The 20,338-nt window shown below is 40.7% G+C and overlaps 2 protein-coding genes across 2 annotated transcripts in view; one reads left to right on the top strand and one right to left on the bottom strand.

The window, feature by feature from the left end:
- The first annotated feature begins 2,150 nt into the window (after positions 1-2,150).
- On the top strand, positions 2,151-3,218 carry LOC120314843 (olfactory receptor 1020-like). Its single transcript, XM_039358348.1, has one exon. The coding sequence runs from the start codon at positions 2,289-2,291 to the stop codon at positions 3,216-3,218; it is 930 nt and encodes a 309-aa protein (XP_039214282.1). The 5' UTR covers positions 2,151-2,288.
- A 1,759-nt stretch (positions 3,219-4,977) lies between these two features.
- The window catches only part of LOC120314851 (ubiquitin carboxyl-terminal hydrolase CYLD-like), a 28,453-nt gene continuing 13,092 nt past the window's right edge, over positions 4,978-20,338 (bottom strand). The window contains exons 9-15 of the mRNA XM_039358360.1: positions 17,919-18,010; positions 17,298-17,361; positions 16,374-16,506; positions 14,387-14,495; positions 11,957-12,075; positions 8,812-9,028; positions 4,978-7,652 (exon numbers count right to left, since the gene is read on the bottom strand). Of these exons, the coding sequence (XP_039214294.1) occupies positions 7,468-7,652; positions 8,812-9,028; positions 11,957-12,075; positions 14,387-14,495; positions 16,374-16,506; positions 17,298-17,361; positions 17,919-18,010 (919 nt within the window). The 3' untranslated portion in view covers positions 4,978-7,467. The remainder of the gene's footprint in view (positions 7,653-8,811; positions 9,029-11,956; positions 12,076-14,386; positions 14,496-16,373; positions 16,507-17,297; positions 17,362-17,918; positions 18,011-20,338) is intronic.

Raw genomic sequence — 20,338 nt, 5'->3', positions numbered from 1 at the left:
TATTGCCCTCAATCTTTCCCAGCATTAGGCCCTTCTCCAGTGAGTCCTTCCTTCTCATTAGGTGGCCAAAGTATAGTTGATATTATTTGTCTTCATTTCATCTTGAAGCTTCTGTTAAAGTGGGGCAGTTAATGACAAGGGAGAATATTTCTCCTCAATATTTATCTTTTGAATCATGAATAACACAATTATTTGTTTCATGTTCTCAAAGACAAGTTGACACAATTCTAGGTATCTATTTGGTTAGATTCACTTTTAGACTCCCCCCCCCAACAGTTCAGGCATTGTTTATGACACACCCCTAAGCAAGAGCTTGCTTGTTTATTTATTTATATATTAAATTTGTATGATGCCCATCTCTCTACCAAGCGACTCTGGGCAGCACATTTAGCACAACTCATCCATTTCCCAGAAAAACTGTTAAAAGGTACACCATGCAAAAGAGTAGATGTATGCAACGAGATGGAATTGTTTAAGCATGTACAACATGACAAGGCAGATAGAAAAGGCATGGAATTTGCACTGTGACAGAACATACATACATGCATACATACATACATTTGTCATATTTATTTGGTCACCCATCTCAGATTGTGGGTGCCATGGAACTGAAGGTAAAAAAAATAGACAATTATGATTAAAAAAACCTTTTACATTATAAAAGAAAAAACTTTAAAAAATAATTAAAAAGAAACATATTAGGTGAAGAGTTAGGTGTTAATTACCCTGGAGCCCTGTCAATACTTCAAAAACTGCCTGAAGTCCCCAGGCCTGAGGAGATAACTAAGTCTTGAGGGATTTTTGGATAGTTAAAGAAGGGCTGAGGGCAGCTCACTTTGGGGGAATCCCTTCCATACACCCAACTTAACTAATGCCCCTTCCCCTCACCCCAAAGAGAGAATTATTACTCAGTGGGAAAACCCATACAACCCAGGCATGTAAGGAAGAGGTGTTTTCCTTTAGAACTGGCTGAGGGAAAGGAGAAGGGACTCCATAGCCCGGAGTAGCTCTGTTACTCAACTGCTATTTTCTCTCTTCCCCCACTCCTCGGCCTAACAACCACCACCACCGCTTCTAAATTTCCATAGTCCCAATAAGCCTTTCAGGTAAAGAAGTTGCTGAAATGTAACTTTCGACAGTTTCTAGCGCAGCAGCAACAACAGACACCGCTACAGCTAGTAGCAAGTACTACAGTTCAAAGAAGTTGAGAAATACAGGCAGAAAAAAAAAATGGACTGCAGAGGCAGCCAAAGGGACTCTCGCGCGGCCAGATGTAAATAGAGTCTAAGAGTTAAGAGAAGTGTGACAAGCCGGCGGCAGCCCCCCCCCGCCCCCCAGAAGCAATCAGCGCGGCGAACAGAACCGTGCCGGCCACAATTGCAAACGAAGCCTCCGGCCTCTCCTCCTGTCTTCCACCCTCGCTTCGTTCCTTCAGCCGCTCGCGCAGAGGTCTCTGTGCGCGGTGAGCGCACAAACCACCGACAGCAAAGGCAGCCCAACTTCCAAGTCCTCCCAATCCAGACTGGGAGACAAAGAAGGGGCAAACGCTCATCCTGCAGCTCGCTTCTCCGGCTCCCAGGCGCCAAGCAGTGTCGGCACCAGGTCTATGGGCATGATAAACGCCCGAAACGCGGGGAAACGCGGCCGGCAGCGGCTTCTCCGGGAGAGAGAAAGCCACCCGCTTCTCCACAAAAGAGGAAATGACCGAGAAGGTCCGAGTCGGTCATCACTCCATGTAAGTGTCATCAAAAAGCCAATAATTTAAAACCAGAACAGAATAGCACAGTTGGAAGGGACTTTGGAGGTCTTCTAGTCCAACCCCCTGCTCAGGCAGGAAACTTGAGGTGCATTTTGAGTGATTCAATAGTTCCTTAGAATGAACCATGGCAGAATTATCTTCTAATATTACTATCCATCCAATAATTTCCCATAAGAGTCCATCATATTAAGAAGCAAACTAAATTTAAAAAAAGTTACTTTATAATTAATAAGGGAAATTTAATTGTGGAAAAGGAGAAGTTTGATTCATTTGTGAATCAATTAAATAAGCTTTGTTATTTAGGTAATATATTTCTTACTAAGATTAATTTTCTGGCTTTTGTGCCCAGGTAAATTCTTTGGAGTAGTAGAATGTTTGTTATTCAAGAAATTTTGTCTTCTGCATGAATTGAGAGTACATTTGGGGTCTCAAAAATGGCTTTTCATGTACCTAAGACTGATCTTTTGCTAGGTCTGTTTCACAGTCACTGTTTCTTCTTATTGTATTTTTTGTGTAGGTAGGAATCAGAATGGAAGTTGAGAATTTCACCTCTGTTAGGGAGTTCCTTTTGTTGGGCCTTTCTGCTCACCACAAAACCCGGATGATACTCTTTGCCACAATCCTCCTTATTTATTCTCTTACCCTTTTGGGGAATCTGGCAGTCATCATGCTGGTTCAGTACAACTCCAAACTCCACACTCCTATGTACTTCTTTCTGAGTCACTTCTCTTTCCTGGAGATCTGTTACACCACCAGCACTGTGCCCCAAATATTGGCTCATCTCCTGTCAGGTAGTGGAACCATCTCCTTTATCCGTTGTGCAATCCAGGTGTATATAAGCACAACCTTTGGTGGCACAGAATGCTTTCTGCTGGCTGTCATGGCCTATGACCGCGACTTGGCCATCTGTCATCCCTTGACCTATGCTATAACTATGGACAAGAGGCATCGATGGATGCTAACTACGGTTTCCTGGGCAATTTGTTTCCTAATTGCAGCTATCAATATAACTTTGACTTTTCAGCACACTTTCTGTGGCTCCAACCAAATCAACCACTTTTTCTGTGAGCTGCCCTTAGTAGTAAAACTTGCATGTGGTGACACCAATGTAACAGAAATCATTCTGTTTTGGACATCAGTCCTGGTTATCCTTGGTCCCCTTATAGTTGTCTTGACCTCCTATGCACTTATCCTGCTCATGGTGTTCCAGATGAGGTCAACTGCTAGTTGGCACAAGGCTTTCTCCACGTGTGCCTCCCATTTGGCAGTGGTCACCTTGTTCTATGGCACCCTCATCTCTATTTATCTGAAACAAAAGTCTGAGTCAGCTTCCAGTCATAACAAGCTAATTGCTGTCTTTTATACTGTGGTCACTCCCTTAATCAACCCTATCATTTACACCCTGCGGAATAAGGATATCCATAAGGCAGTGGTCAAAATTCTACAAAGGAGGCCCTAAAGGCAAAACCAAACAAGAACAAAGAGATCCCTAATGACTTTAATTGATCTAGTTCAGTCATCTTTTAACCTGGTGTCCTTCAGATGTCTCAAAACTTAAACTGCTCAAAACTCAAAAAAAAAAGTGTGAGATTTCTCCAACTTGGGCATAACTCCATATCCTTCACAAAAGGATATACCGGTATCTTCTCATCTGTGGCCTCCTTGGACTGGATCACTCTGAACAAAGGTTATACTGGCTTCTACCTTAATACATCATAGTCCTGCATGTAACTGGGGAACCTAGGTATAGTATTTTGTAATGATAATATTTAATGTCCTTGTTCCTACAACGGGCTTAATTATGTTTCTCATCCTGCTGAATCTGGTGGCTTGTGCTTCTGGAAGCAGAGACCTAGGGACTGGTTCAATAGATATTAAGGATTCCGAATCTTCTACTACTTTCTGGTAGCTGGTATCCAGTGGTGGGATTCAGCCAGTTCGCACCACTTCGGCAGAACCGGTAACTAATTATTTGTTGCCCAGGCTCAGAATGGACTTCCGGAAGCGGCATCCACACAGAGAACTGGTTGTTCACATAATTGAAGCCCATCATTGCTAGTATCCCATTAGCCCTAGTTTCAGCAGAAATGCATGGCCTCTTCTCTACTGAGCAGGCCATAAGTGTGAGTGAGCCACACTTTAGAACAGTGGTTCTCAACCTTTCTAATGCCGCGACCCCATAATACAGTTCCCCATGTTGCGGTGACCCCCAACCACTTATACATCACTGGGTGCCAGGGGCATGGCCAAAGAAAAGGGGGGGAAAAATGGCAGACAGCCTTGTTTGGCGACCCCCATGAAATGGTCGTCCGACCCCAAATGGGGTCCCGACCCACAGGTTGAGAACCACTGTTTTAGAAAGTGTGCCATGTGCTGTGAAGTCTTAGCTGTGGATTTTGTAATGAATGAGTTGCTTTTCCAGGTGCTCCTTTTCTTCTACAACACGGGTGTCAAACTCACAATGTCACATGACGTGTTGTGACGTATTGCAACTTTTTTCCCATTGCCGGCAATGCGGTGGGCGCGGTTTTGGCGTGATGCATCCAGCTCACGGGCTGGCAGTTTGACACCCCTGTTCTAGAAGGCTAGATAGTAAAAAATATTCACATGGCTGCTTTCATAGATTCTCACAACAGAATTGATTAGGTAAAGCTACTTTAATGCTGTGCATGATTAACTGTTCTGAGTTAAATTCACTAACTGGTTTAAATATCCCCTTTTGGATGTTCCCACAAGACTCTACCCTTGCATTGACCTGATTAATCATGCTGTAAAACAGAGCCTTAATATAAGTTATTTAAAAAATAGCGTAGTGCAGTATATTGTTTTAAATTAAATTCAAAAAATAGACCGACTGTAGATAAGCCAGAATTCTAGGGGCCAAAATCACTCCCAGAATTCGGCTTATCCACAGATGGGATCATCCATGACCATATATGGTGATACTTTTTAAAAATATCCATAATTCCCACATGTATTTGCATATAAATAAGATAAGCAGACTTTGAATTTTGAATCAAAATACCATAAAAATTGAGCCATTTTATCTGTAGATGGCCCATTTGTCTGGTATAGTAGTTAAAACATTAGAGGGTCTTGCTTATTTACTTATACAACAGTGTATATGATTTTTCTCACATAACAGCCACATGGTGAAATGGTTGATTCCTTGGGAGAAACCCCAATCTTTCCAGATTTTCATTATTGTAAATTTAAAAAAAAATGTTTTGCGTCTATACTATAATTCAGCATTGTGCAATGATACTCAATGCTTAAAGATAGCTAAATCCTGCGTTAGATTGTCAAAGGAAATTTTGTCAAATTTTAATAAATACACCTCATTTTAAAAGATGAAATAGGAGCCCTTAAAGCAATAAAAGCCAAGCAGTAACCAACCCATAATTTTAACATTGCAACACCTGCTTTTCCCAACACAGAAAAATCATTAAATCTCTTTTAAAATTCTTTTATAGCTTTTTTAAAAATAATGACAAATATTGGAAAAAAAAACAACATTGGAAACGATAAAAATACATACTTTGCCAAAAGAAAAAAATACACAGAAAGTTATTTTAAAAAAATACAAAGGAAAAAGAAAAAAGGTGTATCATTTTAGCAGTAAATAGTTAAAATTCTATTAGATAATATATTATCTAATGCAATTATTATTCAAGTATGTGTGTGTGTGTGTGTGTATATATATATGTATGTATGTGTATATGTATATATATATATGTATGTATGTATGTACCGGTATGTATGTATGTATGTAGAAAAAACCTTTGGTATTTTGTTTAAATGAGCCCCATATTTCATTATATTTGTTCATATACTACATCTATAGGTGGTCCACTTATAGATGGTAAGTGCAATCAGGTGCTCAACCCATTGAGTGAAGAGGCATACAATTATCTTACCAATGCTATAATGTCAGTTATTTGCCATAATAAGGACACAGAAAATCCATTTTCATTGCCCAGTTGTCAAATTCCAAATACAAGATATGTAATTCAAAGGTATATTATTGTCTGAAAATTTTAGCTTTTTCTCACGCAATTATATTTATATAATCTAGTACTTTCTTCCAAAACTTGGTAAGTGCAAGACAGTGTAAAAATGTGTGTTTTAAAGAACCAATATCCTTCATCTCCAGCAAAATGTTGTTTTTGAAAATCCTTTTCTATACATATATAACAGAGTGCAATAAATTCTAAATAATGTTTTTGTTCTATAAGTCATAATTTGAGGTCCAGTGACACTCTTGCTAGAGAAGTTCAGTCTCCCATTGTCTGGGCATTATAAGAATCTCAAATTATTTATTCCACTAATTTTTTAGATCTTCATAGCATATTGAATTACTGATAACAAATATCTATAAAAATGAACAGTAGGGCTTTTTTTTAAAAAAAAAAAAAAGATGTAAAGGATTTAACAAGTTCTAATATCTCAAGAGTCTCAAAGCTAAAAATACTGTTGGTCCAATGTTGTTAACAAATAATGTAACTGTAAATATAACCATTAGGTTACATCTGGTAGATAATGTTTGTCTCTTTAACACAATGTTAAAAATTAATCATCATCTATCACTTGGTCCAAATTCAATAGCCATCTTTCCATCCAATTTTTCCATGGTGGCACAGTGGTTAGAATGCAGTACTGCAGGCTACTTCTGCTGGCTGCCAGCAGTTTGGCAGTTAGATTCTCACCAGCTTGGGGTTGATTCAGCCTTCTATCCTTCCGAGGTCGGTAAAATGAGAATCCGGATTGTTGAGGGCAATGTGCTGACCCTGTAAACCACTTAGAGAGGGCTGTAAAGCACTATGAAGCAGTATATAAGTCTTAAGTGCAATTGCTTTTCCATATCACATCATCTTTTTAATCTCTCTTGGGAAAAAAATTTCCAATTCATAATTCTAATCGCCACACGATTTTGAAAGGACCTCAGAACTGGCATCAGGTCTGTGTGTCTGGAAACAAGGTATCACCACTGAGAAGATCCCGTTTTTCTGTCACAACTTCTTTAATCTGGGAGTGTGACCACTTGGGGAAAAGACTGTAAGAGCTCAAAAGTTTCATGCGGTAGAAAAAGACTCATCAGGATTGGTTTAGAAATACCCAAATAGAGGATGGGTTTAGAGGCATGACAGTCTATTTTTTTTGTATTCACATACAATGTCCAAACATCCTTTGGTAAGCTGCTCAAAGTGGGTGCCGTTCAGTTTGAATGGTGAAGAGTGGTCAGGGGATGTTACATATAATGTTTTTAAATATTTCATTGAGATTAGTCCTGAAGGAAGAGCTGATTCCAATATTGCGTCTACCTGAAAAGTTCTAGGTAACAATATATAGCCCTTGTTTCTGAATTGCTCAGTACTCTCTCAGGTTGTTTCTCCCAAAGGTTTTGGTTTAAACACTCAGATTTCCCAGCCATATCTGCCATGGGATCCCTGCAGTCACATACCGTATATGCCAGCGTATAAGGCGACTTCTGCAAGTGCTAAAATCGGCGCCAAAGATGGGGGTCGTCTTATAGGCCGAGTCGTCTTATACGCCAGAAATACTGGTAGTTTCCAGCGTATAAGACGACATTCTAGGAATGCGGCTTGGCGACAAAGACGGGGGTCGTCTTATACGCCGGGTCGCCTTGTACGCTGGCATATACGGTAACTTCTCTCTCTTCTAAAATCTCCTGTCTCTCATCCAAACATTTATTTGTAGAGGCTGAGGGAAGGGCTGTGGTAGAAGCACATGTAAGCATCACAGAGCAAGCGGCGGGCATAAGAGGGCAAAGATTTGGGATTCAAGTCCTGCAGAGCTTCAGGGGACATTTCCAAGTAATCCGCTACCTCGGAACAGGGTGTGACACGAGGGATGTTAAAGCCATTCAATCCACCTTGGGAAAAAAAAGACAGGCATAACAACTGAGGGTATGCATGGAAAGAAACAGGAAAGTAAATCAACTTAATGGTGGAATTCCAACCTTTGACCAGTGAGATTTTAGCACTGGGAAATGCTTTCAATAAACAGCAGCATCTCTAAAGATGTCTCCCAGTACTAATTTTTCTGACATTTGGAGTGGACATTTTTCCAAACCAAGCAAAAATTCCCATCCAGTCCCCATGTTTGCTGTCGCTGGAAGACCATTGTAAGATGTTTAGCCAAGCAATAAAGCATCTGGTCTAGATTTCAGGCAGCTGATAACATGGCTTCTGTTCTAATAGATACTTGAATCAAATGTTTTAAGTTCTCAAGTGTAAGAGAAAAGTATAGATTCCACTGAGCAAAATCAATGCGTGGTGATTATAAGAAGGGGTTCAAGAAATTTTCTTGGTTCCACTATGGAAGTAGCTTGCTATTGCCACTTTCTGATAGATTGACTGATTATTAATTTATTATTTTTTAATCTAACATAGTATTTCTCAATCTTGGCAATTTGAATCTACACATCTTCAAATTGCCAACAGTGAAAAACATTGGACTCTAACCAAAGGCCATGCTGATTTTCTAGAGATCCATATCCAAATACAAACCAGGTCTGATCAGATTTAGCTTTTCCAGATGAGCCAAAGTTAATCAGGGGCTGCCAACTGTTATGACTCACTTCAATTTATTTTATATAGATTTTAACTAAGCCCAGGTTAATAGAGCTTCCATTTCTTACTTTTTACAATCTCACTTGTGTGCAGAAATAACCTTGGCTATAAGCAATCATAGTATAGGCGTGAGATTGATTCAACCAAACTGCAAACTGGAACAGTTGATTGCTCTGTGGAATTGGATACTTTTCAAGTCAATTTGAACAATATTTAATACTTTGACCCATGTGCACAGCATATTTTTTCTGAATCCCTTCAAAAAATTCCAAATCAAACTAATCTGAGGATTCAGTTTCGACATTCAGACAGATTTTTTCTTTAAGTCAGTTCAACAGTTGAATCTAATGAATTCAACAAATCAGAGGGAAGATTCTCATCCGATTTTACAAGCTAAACGTAACATTGATAAAAGCAAACCTTGGCTTCCTTTGGAAAAGATGTTTTGAAACAACTCACCCTCACGGTCAGCCATACTATCAAAGAAAAGCCACTGGTGGGCATCTGGGCCATGGCGGGTAAAACCCACATAATGACTTGTTTCAATGCAGAGAACTGCAAAGAGCTGCATTGTCTGACGGGGGATGGTCTCCGGAAAAGAGCCAAAGTGGGAAAGCTCCTCAGGCAGATACAATGGACGGGGCTGGTGGTACTGTCGAGCCCGGTGCTTGTGAACCTGTAGAGTAGTGGCCAAAGAACATCACAAGATTTTAAACAAAGCTACTTTGAGCCTTTCCAATTGGGCAACCATATAGATCAGGGGTGTCAAACTCAATTTCATTGAGGGCCGTATCAGCATTGCGGTTGCCCTCGGGGGGCTGGGTGGGTGTGGCCAAGGTGGGTGGGCATGGCCAGCTCTACATTGTTTGCATCAAGGGTGCCTGTGGGTAGGAGGGGGTGGGACTGGGGCAAGCGCCAAGGCATGGTCCATTTCTTCATTTCTCACAAAGGGTGACACCTCTCCAGGATGCACCCAGGGGGCAGGGGTGACGCAGCAGGGGCTGATTCCTCGCTGTTTCTAGACAGCCTTGTGGAGCTAAGACTGAATGCATTTTAGCATAGATGGCTACCACAAAATTGTACATTGGCTCCCAGCCGGCCAGGGCCAAGGCAGCGGGGGCCGTTCCCTCACTGTTTCCAGAATGGCTTCGCAGGCCACATGAAACCACTTTGCAGGCCACATCCGGCCCCCGGGCCTTGTGTTTGACATGTCTGATATAGATGTAATATTTAGTAACATCAAACAACAATAAAACCAGAGCTAAACTCAGATGGTTCTTTTTGCAAAGGGCTTTCTTGATTACTGAGTCATCCATTACATCATTTCTTTTTTTTAAAAAAAAAGGTCCACTATAAACAAAACTAGAAGCTTGTATCTCCTATCACAGAATCCATGAAGCCTTTAGGCATCAAATCCTAACCCTTTGCTCAGTGTAGGAATCTAAATTCTGGAAAGTCCAACCTTACTAGTCTAACCTCTATTTGACCACATCCAGTGAAGGAGAGCAACCATATCGCTGAGTAATTGTTTCCACTGTCCAATTTCTCTTCTAAAGCATCTTCTATAAACATCTTTCTCAGATATTAGAAGAAGAGGATTATATCCCTCCTCACTCACCTTTTTAAAGACTATACATACCTGTTTGGATAAACCACTTAGAGCAGGGGTCTCCAATCCCCAGGCCGTAGCCCACTAGTGGGCCATGGAATGTTTGAAACTGGGCTGCAGGAGAAATGGGCAAGCATGCGCACAAAGCTCCAAACTCGCAAGCAGAGAGTGCTTGTGCTTGCGTGCAAAGCTCCATTCACGCAAGTGGAGTTTTGTGTGCAAAAATCCTCCGCTTGTGTGAGTGGAGCTTCATGCATGAGCGCAAGAGCCTGCTGCTTGCACATTTGGAGCTTCATATGCAAACACAAAACACCCTCTGTTCATGTGCATAGTTCCATTTGTGTGAGCCGAGAACAATTGCGTGTGAGCAGAGGGCACGTGCGCCTGAAGCTACATTTGCACAAATGGAGCTTTGCACACGAGTGCCCTCCACTTGCGCAAATGGAGTTTGTGTGAATGGAGGGCATGAGCATGCCCGCCACTGGCGCTGGGCTGGACCGCCAAGCTGGAAAGATTGGGGACCGCTGACTTAGAGTAGCCTCATGGTGAGATGGGCAGTAAATAAATTTAATAAATAAAAAAATAAGGCAAGGCAAGCACAGGAATCTTATTTAACATGACTTTGGAGTCTTAGGCTCAAACCTTGAATTGCTAATTTTGTAAATGCAACTGACACTGGATTTTGCCAAGAGCAGTTTGGCAATAATACTCATGGCTTTGTCCTCTTGAGAGCTTTAGCAGAATTACATCTGTTAAAGCAGAGGTTCAAAATTGAATTGCTACAATGCCTGCTAGCTTCATCCCCTTGTCAAAGAAAAGGGAGGGAATGGAATGGAATGCCACGAAGCCATTCATGGACCATGAGAGCCTGGACCATGCTATTCTGTCCCAGCCTACGTCCATCCTTGTTACGTCACAAGAACAAACCCCTCTTAAATAGTAGGCAGGGAAAACCAACCTCTTTTTGTTTCCAAAACAGTCCTGATAAGTTTTTCTCCAAAACAAAAAACACAGAATAATTTCCTAACAGATAATTGGTTACAAAAGCAAACAGAGCAGAAGTTTAAACAAGAAATTCACTGATAAATCAAAATAGACCATGATCCTTGGAAATTCTTTATAAACGGTTACCTTCAGCAACCAGCACCGCCCACACATTCCCTTTTTATAAAGCAATCCCAAGGCGTGACTTCTCAATGCCTTCTCCTCCTCCCCTGGAGTTGTTGTATTGATTGCTGCTGATCTGCTCTAGCTAATTGCCTGCGTCTATGAGCATCAATCATGTCCATCAGCTATGAATCCTCCAAATCCGACTCACTCTCCCCATACAGCTGAGCTTCATCCGTAACACGACTGGAGGGGCCAGGCTCTTCATCAGACTGTGAGTCTTGTAATTCATCAGAGCCTCCCTCAGACCCTGATGGCCATCCAAATGCCTCCTCCATCTCCTCCTCAGATTCCCCAGGACTCAGCTGTTGGGAACACAGGCTGGCATGGAATCACGACACATGCCAAGATCACTGCCACAGATATTTGATGGAGAAGTGAACTATTCCCATAAAAAAGAAACAGTACTCTTAGACAATGTGAACACCCAAGAGGTGGGGGCATGGGGATCTATCTTTTAATTAAGCAAGCTTTCACATGGGAAAACTCAGAGCTGGTTTCACTTCTTTAGTTCTGAGATGCCGTACCCAATAAAATTTTTGCTTGCTGGGACTTAATAGCCTTCAGGATTCCCTTTGTTGGGTTTTCTAGTAGGACTGATGACAAGGAGTCCACAACCCCAGGCTGTGGCCCACTACTGGGCCACAGAAGTGGTGAGTAGGCGAGTGAGTGAATATGTGTGTGTGCATATCCCCACTCTGCATCAAAAATTTTAACTAGAAAAGTCTATATACTTTGTATATAGTAATATACTTCGGCTATATATTCTTTATCAAACAAGCATACCTAAAAGGAGTATCGTAGAATGGAAAGCTGTTGTAAAGATACCTGCTGATTGCAAATCTTGCAGAACTGTTTGATGTGTCTCATGCCAAAACTAGGATCCTGGTAGCAATCTGGACACTCCATCACAGCCAGTCCTTGGCATACAGAACACTCACGGGGAGCTGCAATGGCAAAATTAGAAATGTTGGTCCAAGTTAGAAGTGGTATCTGAAGCAGAACATCCAGATTCAGTCACAGTTTTGTTCCATACGATATTAATCTTGTGAACCTTTTTTATGTATTTAAGATGGACAGTGATTATTTATAGGTATTTATATGTAAGGGCATAGGTATATACATATGTTGTATATAGCATGTTTATATTTGTGTTATGTCACTTTTGAGAGCAGGCAACAGAATTTCATTTTTAATGTGTGTTAGTGTGCCCCTAGTAAAAAAATGACAATAAAGTTTATCTTAAAACTGACATGCTGGCTGTGGATTATGGGAAATGACATTCAATCCTCGGGAATTGATTGCCAAGTTGGGAAATAAAAGAGAGCAAAGCAAATTTTGTTTGCCCCACAAAGAGGAAGGCATTTGGCACAAACATTTCTTTCCTTCTCCAGGTCTAGAAAACTGGAAACAAAATCAGTTGGTGACTTGAAAGCCACCAACAGACAAAAGGAAATGGTGGTTACAGGAAGAATGGAATTAATTTATGGTCCTAGATGTGGTGAAGGCCACAGATCTAGGTAGAAAGAAGGCAAACTAGGAAATTGTGGAAGATAAAAGCTCAACGAAGGAGAGGAAGATGGTGTTTTCAAAGGGAATGTCCAACTCCCCCATGATTACTTACTTGATTGATCATTAGGTTTACAACCCACCATTTTTTAGGATCTCAAGGCAGCGTCCACAGCATTCCTTCTTCCTTTTCTCACAACCACCTCGACAGATTGAGCTAACAGAGCACGATTGATCCAAAGTAACCAAAACATTTCCATAGTTAAGGGCGTATCAACTTTGGTCTTTCTGGCCCCTGTCCACCATTTTAACTATTACACCACTACATCAAACCAACTGCTATGAATAAATAGTAGAGGAAAGTAGTTACTTCACTTTGGGAGCTTCCACAAAATGTTGAGTTGGAATAATAGGCAAAGAGATTAAGGAAGATAAAACTTGATGGAGATATGCAGAAATCTTTACCTAAGCCAAAGAGGCAGAAGTCCAGAACTAGGAGATGAGATTTGGAAATGGCTCAGGCAAACACCTCCCTATTTCACTGAACTATCACAAGCAAGGGGAGATAATACACAATCATATTTCCAAGATTCTATTATTATTATGGATCATCGCACAGTCAACCAGATGTTCAGACTGGATTTGGCATTTTGTCTACCTATCGAGTCCTTACCCAGGACCTGGGATAGGCAGATGTGGATGTTTGATGGTATTACAGGTATCGTCGCAGGATGGAAGCAGTTCCTAGTAAGTCCGTCTTTTGCAATTGACTAATAGCGAATTTGTCAATGCCAATGGTGTTCAAGTGGTGCTCCAGTTGTTTTGGGATTGTACGCAAGGCGCCTATGACTATTGGTACTACCCTTGCTTGCTTTTGCCACAGTCTTTCTATTTCTATTTGTAGGTCTTTGTATTTTGTTATCTTCTCCAGTTCTTTCTTGTCTATTCTGTTGTCTCCAGGAACTGCCATGTCCACTATCCAGACTTTTTTGTCTTTCTTATTGACAATTGTTAAAAGTCTGGGGTGTTATGTTGCAGGTGCTTGTCTGTTTGAATTCTGAAGCCCCAGAGCAGTTTAATTTTATCATTTTCTATGACTTTCTCTATTTTATGATCCCACCAGTTTTTGCTTACAGGCAAATGATATTTTTTGCAGATCTTCCAATGCACATTGTTGCTACTTTGTCATGCCGCTGCTAGTAGTCAGTCTGTGCAATCTTCTTGCAACAGCTTACCAGGTGGTCCACTGTTTCCTCAGCTTCTTTGCATAGGCGGCACTTACTGTCTGTTGCTGTCTTCTCAATTTTGACTTTATATGCATTTGTCCTTAAGACTTGGTCTTGTGCAGCCAGAATTAGTCCCTTGGTCTCTTTCTTCAATTTTCCTGCTTTTAACCATTGCCAAGTCTTGTTATTATCTGCTTTCCCAGCTATTTTTTTATGTATTGGCCATGTAGTGCTTTGTCTTCCCCTGCCTCTATTTTGTTCATTACTACTACTACTACTATTATTATTATTATTATTCATCATCATCATCATCATCATCATAGTCTATTTTAATACAAAGTAGCTTTAGCTTTCCTGTGATTTCCTGGTGTAGTCTATCTCATTGGACTGACATAAAGAAATAGGGGGCTAAACTGAACCAGGTTTTTCCCTTTACCTTGTTGTAGATTTTCAGATAATGTAAAGCCACAATAGGATTGAAGTCGTAGGACAGAGATACGTGCTTTTCTCTCTCATTCCTTACTTTCTTCCAGGAGATCCGTGAGGTCAAGTTCCAGGCTGGGTTGGATGGTTCGAAAGGCTTTGAAATTCTTCCCATTCCGAGGCATCTGAAGGATAAGGCATGAAGGGGCCTGCCAAGAAGAACGGAAGCACCCAGATGAGATTGGGAGGAAGAATAGATGATGAGCTCCCACTTTGTCAACACTGCAAATATTGTATATTCTTGTTTTTGACAATATGCAGAATTGTCTGGTAAATATGGGGTTAATAAAGAGCGGAAGGGGCATTGGGGGTAAAGCCCGGGAAAGAAAGAGGAAGAAAACATTTGACCTTCACACTAATTGGATAATGTGAGATATGATGGCTAATTTAGGGAGGGAACACGCTGATAATTTAACTGTTCAGAGGAAGAGAACTTAGATCCTAGCACCCCTCCTTTGTGCCTATGCCGACATTTTATAACAATAAAAGACTTTTAGGAAAATAAATGCCTGGAAGTTCTTTGGAATGTTTCATTAGCTGGAACAACATCACACTTTGGACACTCAACTCAAAAAGGCAAATCTCAGGTTTTTCAAATCCGTTTCATGAAACGACAACGGTTTGTTTAGTGAGCATTCTCAAAGTTACAATGGCACTGGAAAAAAGTGATTTATGACTGTTTTTCATCCTTATGACCATTGAAGCATCCCCACCGTCACATGGTCAAAGGTTCAGACTCTTGGCAACTAACTCATATTTTTGACGGTTTTGTAATCCCCTTTTTTGACCATCTGACAAGCAAAGTCAATGGGGAAACCAGATTCATTTAACAACCTTGTCACTACCTTAACAGCTTGCAGTGATTCACTTAACAACTTTGGCATGATAGGTCGTAAAATATGGCAAAATTTACTTTACAAATGTCTCGCTTAGCAACAGAAATCTTGGGCTCAATTGTGGTTATAAGTTGAGGACCACCTGTACTGCATATAGTAATTGCCTTGGACAAGGATACTCAAGGCAGTCCCGCTTTAAAAATTAACTTGAGTTAATTTTTGTTCTCTCAGCAATGATAAATGTGCTGATAAGTTTATATCCCCAAGGTATAACCATGGATTTTTTTTTTTAAAAAAAAAATAATTTCTTCACATTGTGTTTCTTGGATTAAAGGAGAAAAAGAGCACCAATTACAATTAAAACACAATTTAAAGAACTGGGAATGGCTAAATGAGAAATTATAATTGATTCCATTTTATTTACAGCTACAGTTAACTAAAATAGGGCTATATTATCTATATGCACATAGTACAATATTATTTTTAAATTACTTTTCTTTTTCTTAAAAAAAAAAAACCCTTTTGTACGTTCCCAAAAGGGCCATTCTATAGCATTTATTTATTATATTTACAAAACCCCAAAGGACTTTGGGAATGAACCCAAACATCACATGGAGACTTGGGAAAACCTTATCCTAGCATCTTGGCCCAAAGTAGGAACATCTAATACAGGCAGTCCTTGACTTACAACCACAATTGAGCCCAAAATTTATGTGGCTACATCAGACAGTGGTTCAATGAATTTTGTCCCATTTTACAATCTTTCTTGCACAAGTTGTTAAATGAATCTCTGCAGTTAAGTTAGTAACATGGCTGTTAAATGAATTTGACTTCCCCATTGATCACATGATCTCGGAACACTGCAACTGTCATAAATTTTAAACGTGACCATGGGAGGGGGGGCTGCAATGGTCGTGTGTAAAACGGTTATAAGTTACTTTTTCCAGTGATGTTGTAACTTTGAACGGTCACTAAATCAACTGTTGTAAGTCGAGGACTCTCCGTAGTAAAGATGGTGGCTACAGTAATGGATCTAAATTACTTTGATCGCACAACCAACGTCTTGTTGATGTGCCTGACCTTAGATCAACTTTCTGTACCCCAGGGGGTCCTTCAAATGTCACACAAATTATCTTGCTGAAAAGAATATCTGAGGTCACATCTTCCTATCCTTCTGGTCTTGCATCTCACCTCTGTAAATTTGAGATCCACGGTCATCAGTGATCCCTCCAGAAGTTCTTGAACTGTTGGAACTACGTGATTTGGGTGATCCTCGGTAAATATCTGGTAGAAAATGCAACCATGAGGGTCCTGGCCAGCTGAGCTAGGTTGAAAGGGGAAAAAAAGAGAATTAGATTCTATTTGGGGATACTATTTGGTCTGGAATATACTGTAAAAAAATCTGTAAATGTAGGAAAAATGTAAGCAACAGAGTCTACCCTGGATTACTTTCTTTGTCAAAGTTTCTATCCCTCAGGCTTGCAAAACTATTCTAAGAAGTACAGAGATACTGCCTAGCAAAACAGAACAATCAAAATAAGGTCAAATAGAAATTTAGGGGTGGTTTGTGGTCACAGTAACTTCATTGCTCTATAATTAAAAATATTATATATTATGATTATCCTGTACCTGTCCCAGCTAATCAAAGAAAAAATATACTGTACTTTCCGGCGTATAAGACGACTTTCGCAAGCGTTAAACTTGGTGCCGAAGTCGGGGGTTGTCTTATACGTCGAGTCGTCTTATACGCCGGAAATTATGGTATATACAAGTATCTGTGACTTCTTATTTTAACTTACCTTGGTGTAAAATGGCATGAATGTTCAGCAGACGCCTATACATATTATTTCCAAAATGCCCCACTTTGAGTTTGAAACAGTTGTTAAACGTATGAAATGGACTGCTTTGTGAATTGTTTTGAAGTGTTTCAAGCTTCTTCCAAATAATGAAATCGCCTCATTTTGAACATAAAACAGACCCCTTTACTGCCATACTAAATGTTTTGAGCCTCAAATGGGGCATCTTGAATCCGAGACAGTCTGAATTTAAAGTGTTCTGCACACCACAGATGTACAGCATGGGACTATGAAATAGAAAGCAGCTCATCCTTCTCACCGGATCTGAAAGAGAGGCTCCATCTTTAGCACTCGGAAGAGCAGGGTGAGAAACTCTTCTGGGTCTGCCAAGAGAAAGAGGCAAAGATGGAGAGACAATCTTGTATGCCCAGTTCAGACAGACCTGCCTTCCCTTGAGCGAAGAAAAGAAGAGTAGAATAGAAACAAAATAACACACACCCTCCCAATTATGTCCCCATTTTTCCTCTGAAGCTCAATAGCGTTGGGAACCATCTCAGGTAGCAAGGAGACCTCATCATATTGCTTAATTGCCCCAACTTTCAGAAGATCATAAAATGATGATAGGTAGATGGAAAGAGATGGGACACGGCTGATGTTCAAGAGAGGATTCCAGAGATGTGCTCATTACCAGTTTATGACAGAACATAATATTCCACAAAATGAAAAGATACATCAACATGTTTTTGTATGGTCCAGAATTAATAATATGCTAGAAGACTAGACCAGTTTTACACTAAATTGTATTGATCTCTCCCCCTCCACCCCTGCCCTCCTGTCTTTTCCCTTCCCTTCTCCATCTTTCACAATTGCCCAGATGACTCCTTCAATTTACTATGCAACCCCTCCCCACATACACATTCAGACATGCACAGGCCCAAACCTTTTTCTTCACTGGTGAAGCCAGAGGAGTGCCCAGCTGTTTCCAAAGCTTTCCGCAAGGCCATGATTTTGGCGGCACACACATAACCATTCCTATCAGGTGAAAAGAAAAAAAAAACCCACAGAAATGCGCTCAAAAGGGTTATAAAGTCACCAAGTTTGCTTTTTTCAAGGGATGGCAAGAAAGTGATAGGTAAGGAGTTGTCAGTCTTTCTATAAAATACATGAAAGAGCTACAAATAGTCCCTGACTTATGATCATAATGGAGCCTGCCCACCATGGGATTATAATATAATATAATATAATATAATATAATATAATATAATATAATAATAAAGTTGGAGGGGACCTTGGAGATCATCGAGTCCAACCCCCTGCTCAGGCAGGAAACCCTACACCATTTCAGACAAATGGCTGTCCAGTCTCTTCTTAAAAACTTCCAATGTTGGAGCATTCACTGCTTCTGGAGGCAGGTTGTTCCACTGGTTAACTGTTCTAACTGTCAGGAAGTTTCTCCTTAGTTCTAGGTTGCTTCTCTCCTTGATAACACTGCTATCATGTCCCCCCTCATCCTTCTCTTCATTAAATTAGACATACCCAATTCCAGCAACCTTTCCTTATATGTTTTAGCCTCCAGTCCCCTAATCATCTTTGTTGCTCTTCTCTGCACTCTTTCTAGAGTCTCAACATCTTTTTTACATTGTGGCCACCAAAACTGGATGCAGTATTGCAAGTGTGGCCTTACCAAGGCATTGTAAAGTGGTATTAACACTTCACGTGATCTTGATTCTATCCCTCTGTTAATGCAGCCTAGCAATGTGTTGGTTTTTTTGGCAGCTGCAGCACACTGCTGGCTCATATTTAAGTGATTGTCCACTAGGACTCCGAGATCCCTCTCCGAGATCCTCTTAAATCATGATACTTAAAATAGGGCCACACCCAATTTGTGAGTGACCCAATTGTATGGTTTTTGGTTTTTTTTTTGCATGATCATTAAGCAAATGCCATGATCGCTAAGGGAACCAACGGTTCGCTATGGACCAGTTTTGTTAAAAATCAGAAGTAAATGCTGATTTTCAGCAAAAAACCAAACAAAGGTAAAATACAGTCATGTGACCATGGAATGCTACAAATAAAGGTAAACATGAGCTGGCTGACGAGCATCTGACATGACAGCATGGAGGGCGAACAGCTATCAGAACTTTGGAACCGTAAATATAGATATACATTGCTTACTGGTGTACACCGCTTAGAGAGTGCTTGCACTTAAAGCGGTATATAAGTCTCATAAATAAATAAATAAATAAATAAAATAAATACCTCCACGGAGGCCTGTTGCAACTTCGAATGATCACTAAGCGATGGTCATTGAGAACTACCTGTACAAGTTTCGTGCTGGATCTCATGTATGGCCAAACTACAGTGATTTGGTTTTGATTTGTTTACCCCTATTATGGGTTTGCAAACTGCACTGCAGCTTGATTTGGAGATAAGACTAAGCCAGAACAAACAAACCATATTCTGGAATAATGAAGTGTGAGAGTCCAACCTGTGAGAAGAGCCTGAGGATTCTCTAGCCCAGTGTTGGCGAACCTTTTAGAGACTGAGTGCCCAAACTGCAACCCAAAACCCACTAATGCATTGTCAAGTGCCGGATGGGTGTGGCCCATTGGGTGGGCATGGCTGCAGTGGTAACGGCAGACTGGATGGGACTAAAAAGTTCAATCAATCAATTCCAACTTTGCAAGATCTTTTTTTTTCCCCGCGAGAAGTTGAAATTGACTGATTGAACCTTTTTTTTTTTTTTACACACGGTGACGGAGGCCTAAAGCGCAAAGGTTTTATAAAATCCAGCTGAAGGTGTAGGACTGGGGCGACAGCGTGTGTGCCCACAGAGAGGGCTCTGAGTGCCGCCTCTGGCACCAGTGCCATAGTTTGCCACCACTGCTCTAGCCAGAGAATTCAATTCCTTAGAAGCTATCAGCCTTGTGAATGTTCCTGTGATTCACCAGTTAAAAGCCTGAGTGGATCCATGAGCCAAAAACCTCTTCCTGGAAAATCATCTCCTTCCTTCTCCTTTCCCCCCTTCTCCCAGAGTAACCCTGAGAATTCTTAAAGGCATCCACCCCACTATTAACTGGATTCAGCCCTGCCACTAAGAAACATGAAATAAAGTGAAAAAGGAGCAAGAAGTGGTGATGTTTCCCTTATTATCCTAATGGGATTAAAATGCCATTTTAAATTGCAGTAGCAATTTGTTGAAAAGAATAACAGAGTTGGAAGGGACCTTGGAGGTCTTCTAGTCCAACCCCCTGCTCAGGCAGGAAACCCTATACCATTTCAGACAAATGATTGTCCAATCTCTTCTTAAAAACTTCCAGTGTTGGAGCATTTACAACTTCTGGAGGCAAGTCGTTCCAT

This window comes from Crotalus tigris, unplaced genomic scaffold (assembly GCF_016545835.1).
Source record: "Crotalus tigris isolate CLP2741 ecotype Arizona unplaced genomic scaffold, ASM1654583v1 scf7180000019011.417310, whole genome shotgun sequence".
NCBI lineage: Eukaryota > Metazoa > Chordata > Lepidosauria > Squamata > Viperidae > Crotalus > Crotalus tigris.
The sequence above is the reverse complement of the archived record's forward strand: the minus strand, read 5'-3'. Positions and strand labels throughout refer to the sequence as shown.